Source organism: Garra rufa, chromosome 15 (genome assembly GCF_049309525.1).
Source record: "Garra rufa chromosome 15, GarRuf1.0, whole genome shotgun sequence".
NCBI classification, from domain to species: Eukaryota; Metazoa; Chordata; class Actinopteri; order Cypriniformes; family Cyprinidae; genus Garra; species Garra rufa.
Window position 1 is genome coordinate 28628589 of NC_133375.1, and position 14057 is coordinate 28642645.

At 37.5% G+C, this 14057-nt stretch overlaps 1 protein-coding gene across 1 annotated transcript in view; it reads right to left on the minus strand.

Moving 5' to 3' along the window:
• notch2 (notch receptor 2) overlaps positions 1-13341 on the minus strand; it is a 58812-nt gene extending 45471 nt beyond the window's left edge. Inside the window, exon 1 of the mRNA XM_073819209.1 lies at positions 13084-13341. Within this exon, the coding sequence (XP_073675310.1) occupies positions 13084-13156 (73 nt within the window). The 5' untranslated portion in view covers positions 13157-13341. The remainder of the gene's footprint in view (positions 1-13083) is intronic.
• Positions 13342-14057: the final 716 nt, after the last annotated feature.

The window sequence follows — 14057 nt, forward strand, 5'->3', positions numbered from 1 at the left end:
CATCTATGGCTACAGCAACGAGTAGTGCTGGGCGATATGGAAAAATCATGTATCACGATATGGATTATTTTATATCACGATAACGATATATATCACGATATACCAAAATAAAGTACGTTTTCAGTTATTCTCTGAAAAGTTTGACAAAAATATCATTGCATAATTTTTTTGCAACTTTATTTTTATTCGTTATTTGAAGTGACATTTAACTGAACTGTCACAAATGAGAAAAATACATTTTAGTGCAGCAATATAAATGTATCAAATGACAACAGGTGTGGTGGAGGTAGAGCTACAGTAGCCTTCACATTTTTTATCCACATCATAGTTAAATAGTATTATCAAAATAAACTATTTTTTTTATTAAAATGCACAGCCATTTCAAGTTTCTGAGCAGAAAAGCACTCAATTATATATATATATATATATATATATATATATATATATATATAAAAAACATTTTTCAACCTTGTAGTGCAAAGTTTGCAAACCAAAATGAAGTATCACGCCTGTTTCACACATACTCCGTCTGCAGTCCGTGTGCGTTACGTATGCGGTGCAGAGGCAGCACGGACTCGTTTTGCTTCCACACAGAACGCGTTTGCAGTCCGTTCCTGATCCGCGGGTGTTTACCACAAACACACTATTTATCCGTTATTTTAATTTCAAATCCAATCGTGCTTTTTCAGCATTGGGATACTCTTTTATCACAGTACACTAATACAATATTACTAGACATATTCACGTTTAAACTCAACGTATTATAAACAACGTAGGCTATTATTCAATGCACTTGACTTCTAGATTTGTATATTAAGTTGCTCAAGCAAGTTGCAACACATTTAAACACAGCATAGCTTCCTTTTTATATTGAAATTGGGCTATCACAAATATTTTAAATTAAAACTTACCACAGACAAGCAGTCGGCTCTCTGTGTCTTTCTTTCGTATTAAATCTTTATTAAAAAACATATTTAAAAAAACTTTTCTACCTGGACAAGTGCATCTATTATGTTGCCTTGTTTATTTAAAACTGCACTATTTTAAACCTAGCCAAAAAGCCACGTGTTGACTGTGAAACACAGTAGACTGCATTTATATGCATTTATGGTACATTTCCGTGTCAATCCATGTTCATTTTTACAGCGAACAATGCGCTGTCACTTTAATTCAGCGCATGCAGCGCAGCAAAAACAGACTCTGTGCCGAAAGGATCGCTCCACTGCTACAAACGCACCGCTTCTGGAACGCACTACCGGACAGCAACCGCGTGCAGTGTGAACGATCTGATCCGTTAACATGGGTGCGGAAAAAAATACGCAACGCATACGCACTGCAGACAAAGTATGTGTGAAACAGGCGTGAAACAGGCGTCAGTGTCGGGCGCGGAAACAGTCTTTTGGCAGAGTTTGCACATGACTGTCTTCTGCTCCGTGTCGGAGCTCTTGAAGCCAAAATGCAACAAAATCACTGACGTACCCACGTGTCGGTAAAAGTACTTCTTGTCTGCTGCCTGCGTAGCAGTTTCAGTTTGTTGTTGCGACTCCGGGCATTCATCTTCAACCTCTTGCGTCTCCATCTTTAGGCTAAGCACTCACGAGTTAAAGCATGTTGCACTCGCAACAACGTAAAGCGTCACGTCGCACAAGACGGAGTTTCTTTGTGAAAAAGTTCGTTTTTATTCTTGATTATCACTTATAGGGTAGAGTATGCATTGCACAGCAACAAGACACTATCATACATTTGTCATAGCCTATTTAATGCAATATTTTCTTTAGTAATTGATAAAATTAGGTTAGAGACGATAGAAACGATAGAAGAGAAATAGGACGATAGACACTTTTCTATCGTCCCCACGATATATATCGTCATATCGCCCAGCACTAGCAACGAGCATGATGTTATTGTTTACACCGTCGTCAAGGATACGCAGAGAGAATGTGGGCAGCCACGCCATCGTTTTCAAAAGTCTCCGTTTTGGTCCGTTTACACTGAAACGCAACACCGGAGTTTTTAAACTAAAACAGGGTCTAAACAATGATCTATATAGATCAGTGGGTCTACAGCGTTTTCAAAAGTCTCCGTTTTCGAGAGTTGAAATCGACGGAGTAGTGTAAACAACATGCGCAACGTTAACCCATAGCAAAATTTAAACGTTTTAAAATGTATAGTTTTATTGGCTTAAAGCACTCCGTGTGAAACCATGCATGGACTTGTGTTTTGCCACAAAGCATTCCAAGAAGAAGATAGTAAAGGCTTATGTTATGCCTGAGCTGTAGATTTTGAAACTTTTATTTCTTAAAGTTAAGTTGCAAGACTAAAAGGCAGTGTTTTTGTATTACTATTAATAATTTATTTTAATGTATGCCTTAGTTTTGATAATTAAAAAAAAGTAATTTTGAAAGTTATTTATTTTTATCTCTAAGAAAATGCTTTATTTTAAACCCAGAATTTATATCACTTAATTCATCTCAGTCAACTTTGTTATTGTTCACAGTACAAGCACAGACAGTAAAAAAATTGGTAATAACTAAATGCTTATTTTTGATGGAAAATATTGTTGCATACTATGCATTTAAAAAAAATAAAAATGTAGATTTTAAGAAACCTGTCTTAATTTCTCTTGTATATTTAATATTGCTCTTTAATTAAGCAAACCTATGTTTTATCCGATTACTCGATTAATCGATGGAATTTTCGGCAGAATACTCGATTACTAAAATATTCGATAGCTGCAGCCCTACACAACAACATGCAGAGATGGAGTTTAAGACGCATGTCAACACATGTAAATGATATGCTCTGACACGCACGTACGTAACCTACACATATGTAAATTATTACAGCACACATATTAAACTTACATTGCATATATTTATTTAATTAAATTGTAGCGTTTGTGCATTCTTAATAGCATTATGCTTTATTATGATTTTTAAATGGATTTAATATGTGGAATGCGCCACTTCCGGTATTTTGCCGATTACACTAGAAACCATATGATTGCTTTTTACCATGGTAGTGAGGTGCCACACAGGGTTTTACTGACCAGTGACCATGGTGATGATGGCCACGACATTCACCACATCACCCCAAACAATGAAAGCAAAAACAAAGTTCTGTGTTTTACAAGTGAAAACTAAATTTAGTAATTTCAGCTGACTGTGGGTAGAGGTTTGAGTTAAACCCATAATTAAAGTTCAAAAATAAGTTATTCTGTAAGTATATAGGGCTAAACATATGTATATTTCAACCTGAACAATGTTTAATTTTCATAAGAGTAGAGTCCTAACTGAGTCAGTAATTTTGAATTTGAATATTGAATATTTGAATTTTAAACTATAAAAAATTAGGTTCCCTGTTGAAAAAAAAACAGCATATGCTGGTTAGGTATGTTTTGAAGCATGGCAACTGGTTTGAGCTGGTTTAAGCTGATCCTGAGCAGGTGCTAGTTTCTTAGGATTAGCACCTGTCCATCTTAAACCAGCTCATGACCAGCTCAGAACCAGCTTAAACCAGCCTCATGACCAACTAAGGACCAGCTGTCATGCTGTTTGTCTTTTTTTTTCAACAGGGTTGTTACAATTTTTACAGATTTTACTGTTTTTGTTAATGAATATACATTTTCATCCACACTCCAATTCAAGCTACTGCTACTGTCAAGTCAAGCTACTGTCAAATGTGCACTGGAAACAAAACAATATTTAGTGCTACCAAAAATCTTTGTCTAATGTTAGTCTAAATCCCTGTTCAAGACCTTCTGCAGAAAAGCATCTCTACGGTATGATCACGCACAGCGTGGTCTCATCAGACTCTCCCACATGATTTCTGCAGCTGGGATGTCATATGACATCTGAACAGTGGCTTTCTCTTTGCTACGCTCTAATACAGTAATGACTACCAATTTTCCTGTATCCATCCCCTCCTTAGTGTTTTTCAATTACTGTTTTACAATGTTGCTTGGTGTTTTTTTATCTTTATGAAGCATGGTCTGCCTTAATGCTGACTTTTCTGAAGCTGGACCATCCATTTACAGGTGTATGTATACTACAATCAACTAAAACCCTGTGACTACACACAGACAGTCTCCATTTAATTAATCATGTGACATTAAAACCAACACCACCTGACTGCACCTGTGATGATTTAAAACATATTTAGAGTGGTGAACACTTATGAAATCAATTATACGGGATTTCTTTGTCAAAATCTGAAAAGTCTTTTCTTTTCATCTGAAAGATCACTGTGCCAAATTAAGTTCACTGTGATTCAAGACAAGAAAACATGGAAAAGTCCAAGCGGGATGAATACTTTCTATAGGCACTGTGTCGTGCCAGGCATTTAATGCCCTGTGAGGTCAAAGCCTGCAACTGGAGAAGGCGTTCAGTTGCACCCCTTTTTGGCAGCAACTATGGTGGGAAATATTTGGGAGAAGTGGCTAAGCTGAGTGTGAAATTGTGCTTTCACAGAGATTTAGGAGCCAAGGGGAGGGGAACTGGAGTGCTGGAGATATGAGAGGGAAGAATAGAAGACAAGAGCAGAAGTCAAGTGTGCTCAAGATGGCAAGAGGCAATAACGAAGAACAGAACGAGAGAGAGAGAGAGAGAGAGAGAGAGAGAGAGAGAGAGAGAGAGTTTGTGAATGCACTCTTAAAATAAAGGTTCTTTAATAAATGTTCATTGCAGCACATTTCAATTTTAACAAAACTTTTTCTGTCTGTATAGGTTTCCAATATAGTTCTTTAAAATAGTAGATGTAGCTGTCAGATCTGAATGAATTCAAATACATGCTTAATATGTCTTAACATGCACAGTCAAGCCAGCCCTCAAAGACACCTTTTGATATAACCAAACATGTAAGCTACTCCAAGATAAGCCAATAAGCTGTAAACATGTTGTTATCATTTTCAACAAACACTGAGCAATAAAAGTCTTAGAGTAATTACACTGTCAGGCTTTTTTGTACACTGATGGCAGAAAGTCATGTAATACAGTAGTTTTAAGGGATAGTTTAATCAAAAAATTTATATTCTGACATAATTATCTTACTCTTTTGTTCTTTCGAACCTGTGTGACTATCTTTCTTCTGTGGAAAGTTTCAATTGCTTTGACTATCCAATGAAACTCAACAGGATCCTGATTGAAACCAATGGCCTTCATTGAGTAGACAAAAAAAAACATTTTTTTAAATCTCTTCTTGTATGTTACACAGAAGAAAGTAAATTTTAGATGAATCCCTTTAAGTAGGATTATTTTACACTTGACTAACTTTAGATGTAATTTTGTTCAATTTCTGTATGCTTGAATAGTTACTTGAAATCTTGCAGCTATGTTTGGTTACTTATTTGAGATATACATGCCTTGGTGCCATCAATTTAATTTAATTAGTTTGTTATACTAATATTTAACATTATAAATTAATGTGTATTTATTAGCATACATGTTCTGCTGTGGTATTGAAATTGATATTGAGAGCTGCGTAACTGAACTGGTATTTCTGACTTCTGAAATGATGGTATTGTGACAACCTTTTATTTTCTTAGAGTGTGGTCACAAAGTCTCATGGGCAAACATGATGAAGACAAAGCGAGAGAATGTAGACGAGTGAGAGACACAAGTGAAGGGTGAGGCTTGCGCAGAGAGAGCGAGAGGCTTGGCCCTGACTGGTCTGACAAGCTCCCCAAATGCTTCATCAAACCGCCGGAGGGGAAGTTCTCAAAGGATTTTGGGACAGGCTTTCGTTAAAGAACACTTTTTAACTCCTCTACAATTCTATTCCTACTAAAGAGGCGGTTTTTCAAACTTCATGCTCAAATCCAGGATCTGCCAACCATAAACCAGGCACTTCATTGAACCAGGCACTTCATCTACATTCTGGCCTGGAGTCAAACCGATTCACCACATCACTGATCTGTGATCAGGTTCTGCTCTGAATCACCTAATAAGTAATCATCAGACAGGAGGGAACCTGGTGTGCTTAAAAGCCTCTGTATGGGCATGTGCTCTACACAAGCCAAATTCACTCTGTTTATCATGAGGCTCCTCACAAGCAAACAAGAGCCAAAACTTTCACACAAACTCTGTTTAGAGTAACCCCGCTGTGATTAACCAACTGCTAAACATTTTGTCTTCATTTTTCCACATTCATGAGACCAGAGCTCTGTCCCTGAGGTGTGAAGGAGGGGCAAATGTGAGGACAACGTGAGAAAAAATAAAAAGAGAAGTACCCAATGAAAGAAAAGTGGGAGGGTGATAAGTGGAATAATTAAAAGCAGCAATTCACACTCATTTGTTTAAAACAAACGTATCGTTCCTCTCCCCTTTTGTTAAAATCAACTACTCACTAACCATCTAGATCTTTCAAAAATGATTGAATGTAATCTGATGGACAGATAGTAGGCTATGTATTTTCAAGCAAATTTAGTTTTATGTTCACTTTGGTTTCGGGTGCACCTGATCGTGATCGGATGGGTGTTTACATAACATGCATTCTTGCATTCAAAAACAGCTAGACGGAGCGCAGCAAAATGGAACAGACCACAGGGGTCTTGAGACACATTTTAAAGTCAGACTATTTTTAACTTGACATAATCTTACAAACCCATTGCTCGTGGAAGAGAGCTAAAAATGTCTCTTTTGTATGGCTATATCAAAGGTGAGAAAAAGAGATTGAACGTAAAAGCTTGCATTTTCCAACAGGATTGTTCCATGCAAACACAGTTTAAAGAAGCACTGCAAAAAAAAAATGAAAACATATATAATTTATGTCTGCTATACATGCCATACTAGGGTATGTAATGGTATTATTAATACCGTGGTATCACGATATCATCATGGCCACATGACGATATAAAACGATAGGTCTTCCTGGGCAAAAAGTGTTGTATTTAAAATATATTTTAAACTTCTTATTCTAAAATAAAAGGATTTAAAGTTGTGTTTTGTGCCATTTTGGCACAGTATCTGTTAAACAAATTAAAACCGAAAGTACAATATGGCTTAATCCCTTTATCAAGTCTGTTCTCACTGACCTTTTTAAAGCAAAGCACACACTTCGTTCAGGCGATCAGCTTGTGATCCGGTGTTTTCCACGCCTCAAAACGGCTCAGTTCACAGTGAATGCAGTGAACTCGTTTATTGCATGTGCTGTGAGATTAGTGAGTGTCTGGGATTGCAACAGCCACCAGTTTCAATTTATTTTCACAGCAGATGACTACAGTATTTCACTAGATTTGTAGTGAGATGCATTTTTGTAAGCCAGTTTTCATTAAAGCTGAAGTTTTTCGTCAAAATAAAAGCTCTACTGCCATTTCCATCAAAATAAAAGCTTAAAATACAGTATGAATTGCTGACAGCTAGCAGTTTAAATGGGTAACGTTACTGCAGTCCAAATTCAAAATATCTCTTTCAAGTGTAGAAATTAGGAAATAAGGAATATTAATTTTCACTTATTTTACAGTGCAATTGTTTTACAATATATGGCTATTACTGATATATAATTAACAATAATAAAATTGTTGTTGTTGTTACTATATTCAAATTTGTTTGGCTTCCTAAAACACCAGTGTGAATATAATTTAGACTGAGAGAGTATACCACAAATAAAAAGAGAGTTGTGTCCCCTTTAAAGTTCAGGTACAAGTCAATTTACTGACTTTTTTCTGACTGTTTTCTTAGTTAAGAACATGGGTTGGAGCTCTTTATTTTTAACTCTCAAAAGTGCATTAGTTAGAATAATTTAACTTTAAAATGTACAAAATTTAAAACACGTCTGTCTTCATTTGTCTTATATTTTAAATATCGCAATAAATATTGTATTGTGGACTTCACATCGAGATATTATCATATCGTGAGATTTTTATATAATTATATCCCTATGTCATACATAATACATACATTTCATAGCTGGATGTCAACCATTGTGTCCCCTTTGAGATGTATGGACGGATGACCTCATGAAGGTTTGGAGGTCCAACACAGAACAGACACTCCAGGGAAGCATAACACAATCCACACTCAGTTCTGCCAGGATTCCCATCACACAATTTTCAACTTTAGTCTTTATACATCTTGAGCTCACATACTTTTTCCTGTCTGTAGTCTGTGTTTCTCATTCTCTGTCTCTCTGATGGGGCTCCAACAGTAACGTGACCAGATGTAAATGCGTGACTCTCTCAGAACCGGTTATAAATCAGTTGCAAAACATCTAGACAGCAGATTCACAACTCAACGTACATACACATGCAGAACTGTGCACCAGTATTAGGTGTGTGTGTGTGTGTGTGTGTGTGTGTGTGTGTGTGTGTGTGTGTGTGTGTGTGTTTACTGGCACTGAACACTTGGGTGTATATTCTGAAGCCAACTCAAACCTGCCTTTAATAAAAAGCAGTCCCATGACTTTTTATCCCCACTAAATGTAGGAATGGAATCAGGGACTTTCTAAACTACATTCAGTGACTTGTAAAAACTGTTCTCAACACAAAATCTGTATTGAATTAGATCTTAGGCTTCGCGGAGCTGAGGGAAATTAGTCTTGAATACATAAAACAGCTGTGATATAAAGAGCCGCCCACCACTACGCCCACAAAAACACATGAAATACATGGCTCATGCAAACCGGTATCAGTCAGACGTAAGTGCTGGTCTCATTTGATCTGCCTTTGACCATGAGAAATTACAAAAGCAACACTAAGTGAAAATCATACACTGAAAAAGTACCAGCACACCTCTTTTAAAACAAGCCACACTTGAGGTATCATTCATTCTAATGTGCCAAAGTCTAATATTTACTTTAGATATTCATTTCAAAGCCTAATCCTTACTATGAACAATACTAATAGACTAGCAAACAGCCCTAATAAGGTCAAGGAGTGTTTCAAACACAATTCTTGATGCGGATCAGGCGGCGTGAGTGTGTCGGAGCTCTTGCACAGAGCAGCTGGTTCACAGCTGTAGGTCTTGAAATCGCTGCCTCATCCCCGCGACCAAACCCAGAGCCCAAGGGACATCTCTACTCGTGTGTGTCTCTCTCCCGCTCTCTGTTAGTGCTAATAGCTGCTGAGAGAGATGGGGAAGTAATTATGAGAGTCTGACAGGGCTCGGTTGAGAGGAAAGTACTCAATAGAGCAAGCAAGCGAGAGAGAGAGAGTCAGAAGAGATTTGTCGGCATTGGCCCGCATCCATGCTGGACAGCAGAAGGAAGTTGTTCACGCTGAGTGAGGAAGTAACCCCATTTCCTGGCGTTTCTGTATATACACCAAGTGCTCTCTATTCTGTTAAACGTTGACATGGCAACAAACAATAAACCCCTTCCCGAAGCCATCTGTAATGAGACAGGGAGCGTAATTGCATACAGATTTGATAACATAAGAGCGAAGGGAGGTTTTTCGGTGGCGCTCATTAAATCTGTACGTCACGTGGGGCTAAAAAGCACCCTGATTGTTTAATGATAGGCTACGTCTAGTTTGGGAGGAAACCTGATAATTCTCAAAGCAACAACATTCCAATGAAAGTGTCCTGAGAGCTGGCTGTATGCTAACAATCAGAAAGAACACTTTCACATCAGCACAAGCACAAATAAGCATAATGCATATGGCAAGTAGGGATTAGGGATCAGTTATTGCCTGACTGTATTGACTGTATCTGTAGATAGTACATTATCAATTAAAAGGTTGGGGTCAATATGATTTTTTACTTTTATTCAGCAAGGATGTATAAAATTTGTCAAAAGTGACATTTATAATGTTGTAAAACACGCCTATTTCAAATAAACAATGTTCTGTTGAACTTTCTTTATGAAAAATGTAACCACCAAATTAACATATGTGACCCTGAACCACAAAACCAGTCGTAAGTGTCACGTTTTTGAAATTGAGATTTACAAGATTTGGCTGAGATACAACTATTTGAAAATCTGGAATCTGAGGGTGCAAAAAAATCTAAAGATTGAGAAAATCGCCTTTAAAGTTGTCCAAATTAAGTTCTTAGCAATGCATATTACCAATCAAAAATTTATTTTTGATACATTTACGGTAGAAAATTTACAAAATATCTTCATGGAACATGATCTTTACTTAATATCCAACTGATTTTTGACATCTAATCAATAATTTTGACCTATACAATGTATTTTTGGCTATTGCTACAAATATACCCGTGCTACTACTTAAGGTTTTGTGGTCCAGTGTCACATATTAGAATGATTTCTGAATTATCATGTGACACAGAAGACTGGAGTAATGGCTGCTGAAAATACAACTTTAAAAATGCATTCAAATAGAAAACAATTATTTAAAATTTTAATAATACTTCACAATATTGCTGTATTGTCATGAAATAGCAGCATTTAAAAATTATTTGTTTTAGTTTTTACACTGTTAAAAATAAATGTTTTTATTGGCATCTGTAAGAAAGGTTCTGTGAAGAACCTTGAACATCCATGGAACCTTTTAAAATGCAGAAAAAGGTTCTTTACAGTCAAAAAAGGTTCTTTAGATTTCTAAAATGTTTCTTTTAGGAACAGTTCACAAATGGTTCCTAAATGGCATCACTGCAAAACACCCCTTTGGAATCTTTATTTTTAAAAGCGTTTTATTTTTAATTTAGAAAATTGTATTTAATTTTAATATCAGCTAATCCATAGAGGCCATTATTGTGGTGCATCCTTAAAGCGATAGTTGACCCAAAAATAAAAATTCTGTCATTAATTACTCACCCTCATGTTGTTCCAAACCCATGAGACCTTTGTTTCTCTTTCGAACACAAATTAAGATATTTTTGATAAAATCCGAGATCTTAAACAACAATGCAACTGACACATTCAAGGCCCAGAAAGTAAGAAAGGACATAGATAAAATAGTCCATGTGAATAGTGGTTTAACTGTATTTTTATAAAACTATGAGAATGCTTTTTGTTTGCAAAAATAAATAAATAAATAAAAATAGCAACTTTATTCAACAATTCTTCTCCCCCGAGTTACCATCTTCCGCCATTATCAAAAGTACAACATGTTCTGGTTATTTTCGTTTTTGTTTTTGGCCAACAAAAAGTATTCTCATAGCTTCATAAAATTACAGTTGAACCACTGATGTCACATGGACTATTTTGGCGATGTTCTTTGTACCTTTCTTGGCCTTGAACGTTTAGCTCTCTGATTTCATCAAAACATCTTAATTTGTGTTCTAAAGATGAACAAAGGTCATACGGATTTGGAACGACATGAGGGTGACTAATTAATAACAACATTTTTATTTTTGGGTCAACTATTCCTTTAACCACAAGCCCACTGTAGATGAGACTGATATCATATTACTAACATCAAACATGTCTGACAAACAGTCAGCAATATTAAGGAGGAAATGATGCTGCATGACATGGAACATAGCTCTCAGGTCAGGCCTGTGAAGTTTGTACACAGACACGCTGGCACTGTATCTGTGTGGCTGATGCCAGGCTTAGCGTACTGCAGTGTGGCAGGAATGCAGAACGTCTTAATTCCCACTTCATTTGTTAACCTGCTCAGTGGTTTTAATCCACGGATTTAACAAGCTTGAGTATCTCACTCTGGCCTCCCACAGCGTTCTCCTACAATCTTAAAAAAGGAGGTGTGATACCTGCATTGTAGAACACAGATGGGAAATATAAGGCTTCTGTGATGATTCCCTGTTTATCTTAATGAAAAGTGCACGCTTGACGGTTCATTTGGTACTTTGTATAAAAACTAAACCAAAAAAGAAATAAAAGCACACAAATGTTCACTCACTCAACCTAAACTGGAGAATAATTTCAAAATGTCATCATAACACAACGAAGCACCTTCTTGCGACCCGGTCAAGACCTCCACCGCACCAGCTGGTAGGATGTGGGCATCCCTGAGATATGCATGACCGTGGGCCATTTCATAACCGTCCCGTTGTGTTCTGCGAAGTGGGAGTATGCTGAAGATAAATCACATTTCACACCAGAGAGCAGCAGCGGGTCAGAACCGTGGCTGGGCACCATGCATGCGGCTCGCAGGCGGGAACAATGGGACAACTTCTTATTGCACACGCTGTAATGGCATATGTGAGCGAATACATGCGACTTGAAACAACCTACACGACTGGGGCAATGTGCCAGGCGAGGAAAGAAAGAAACGCGAAATCAATCCCACCCCAAGGAATGACACTCAATCCAGAGAAACAAGGAGAAACATCATCTGTGGGACACAATGGGCGAGCTGCAGCATTGTGAAAACGAGTGCATCCACAGGGAAATGTGTGTGTGTATGAGAGAGGAAGAAAACGAGAAAGGCAAGAGGGAGAGAGAGAGAGGAATGTGAAACACCAACAGCAGCATTCCTCCCTCTTCTTGCCGAGCCTGCAGTCATTATATTGTCTTGTTTTCTTTTGTGAGGCTCCTCTACTCTGGAGGGATTGTGTCTGACTTGCATGTGGAATGGAAGTCATATGTGACCTTATTTCTCCAAACAAGTCTCTAATGCAACAACTGGCACCCTTTGTTTCTGAAACCCGCTGAGACGAGCCGTCAGATGGAAAACTCTTCGGTACTGCTGAACTGAGAAATACAACAAACACGCAAACCATCATTCAGCTTCGGCTTTCGGGAAACAGAAAATTCACGCTCCACACACACCTACCTCAAAACGAGTAAAAAGAGTTTCTCCTTCCTCTTAAAGAAAAACAAAACTAGTTACTTCTACTACGTTTTGGAAACTCAAAGAAAAGTCTGTATTTTCCCCTCATACGTGTCCATTTTGAATTCTTCTCTCACATACTGAAAGCTGCTGCAGATTTCCTCCGCTCAGACTCTCTCACATCTGGGCAGAGGTGTGAAACACGAGTGTCCCTCAGAAAAAAATTAACTTAGGGCTTTTAAAAGTTTATGCAAAATATATAAGTAAAACATCTTATACATCTCTTTTTTCGTGCGTTTTAAATAACGTGAAGCTGACACACGCCATTCGAGGCCGTGGAGAACCGAAACGTGAGCGCTGATGCTTCACACACCGCCGTACAGATGCGTACTGACGGCAAATGACTCTTTCAAAATGTGTTCTGAAATATAAACCATTAAAGTACTTACCATAGGATACTTTAAGGCAGAAAATAACGATAAGGATGAGTTTGCCCGAAGAGACACCGGGTAATTGGCCCATATTTTGAGTAAAATCCACATAGAGTCGCCAGCGCGAGGCTGTGCTCCGTCAGGTTAAAGCGTAACGAATCTTAAAATGATCTTCAAGAGTAGGTAAACGGATTATACTTGATAGAGAAGCTGTCTTTTGGCTGTCAGAATGTCTCGTGTGGCCACATAAATCCGTATACTGCCTTCATTTGAAAGTTTTTTCCTTCTCGTAGCTGCGCTGTGATCAAACTTTCTGAACTTCTCTGTTCTTTTCGTCCCAGTCACTGAGGTCGCAGACTGAGGTGTTCTTCCGCCAGCCCCACGGGTGGATCTATAATCTGTGATGCGTCTGCAAATAACGACCTCCTCAAAAGTTCACTTCCTACAAGTTGTTTAAAATATAAGACGAGTTAAACTATGAATTTATTTAGCTTTGAGCAAGTTTTGAAAGAAGGCTCGATTTTGTGCCATTTTTTTTTCTTCCCGTGGCGGAGGAATTTTCACATATTCTGCAAAGACGAGTATGACTCAAAATTAACCCGTTCATACTTTTTCCTCTCCACCCGTTGACGTTACTAAGTAAATTACCCACCCCTATCTCTGGGGTTTTGATTTAGAGTGATTTAACTGTTTATTCCTTGTATTTTGCATCTGGCAGGCGCATAAGTAGTAACAAAAAACATATAAATAACAAAAAATGTGTTATTGTGTTATGATTTATCATAACCCAGCAACACCATTTTGGTCTTAATCTGTTTTCCAGACGCTGATATCTGCAGTTTGTGTATTTTAGTATTTGTCCTTATACATTTGATGACTTCTTAGATGTTTAATTTTGATATTAGCACAAATTAACAGAAGATCTGTTCACAACTTAAAATTTAGGCCCGTGTGTGTGTTCCTTTATCATACTTCTTAATCAATTATCATAC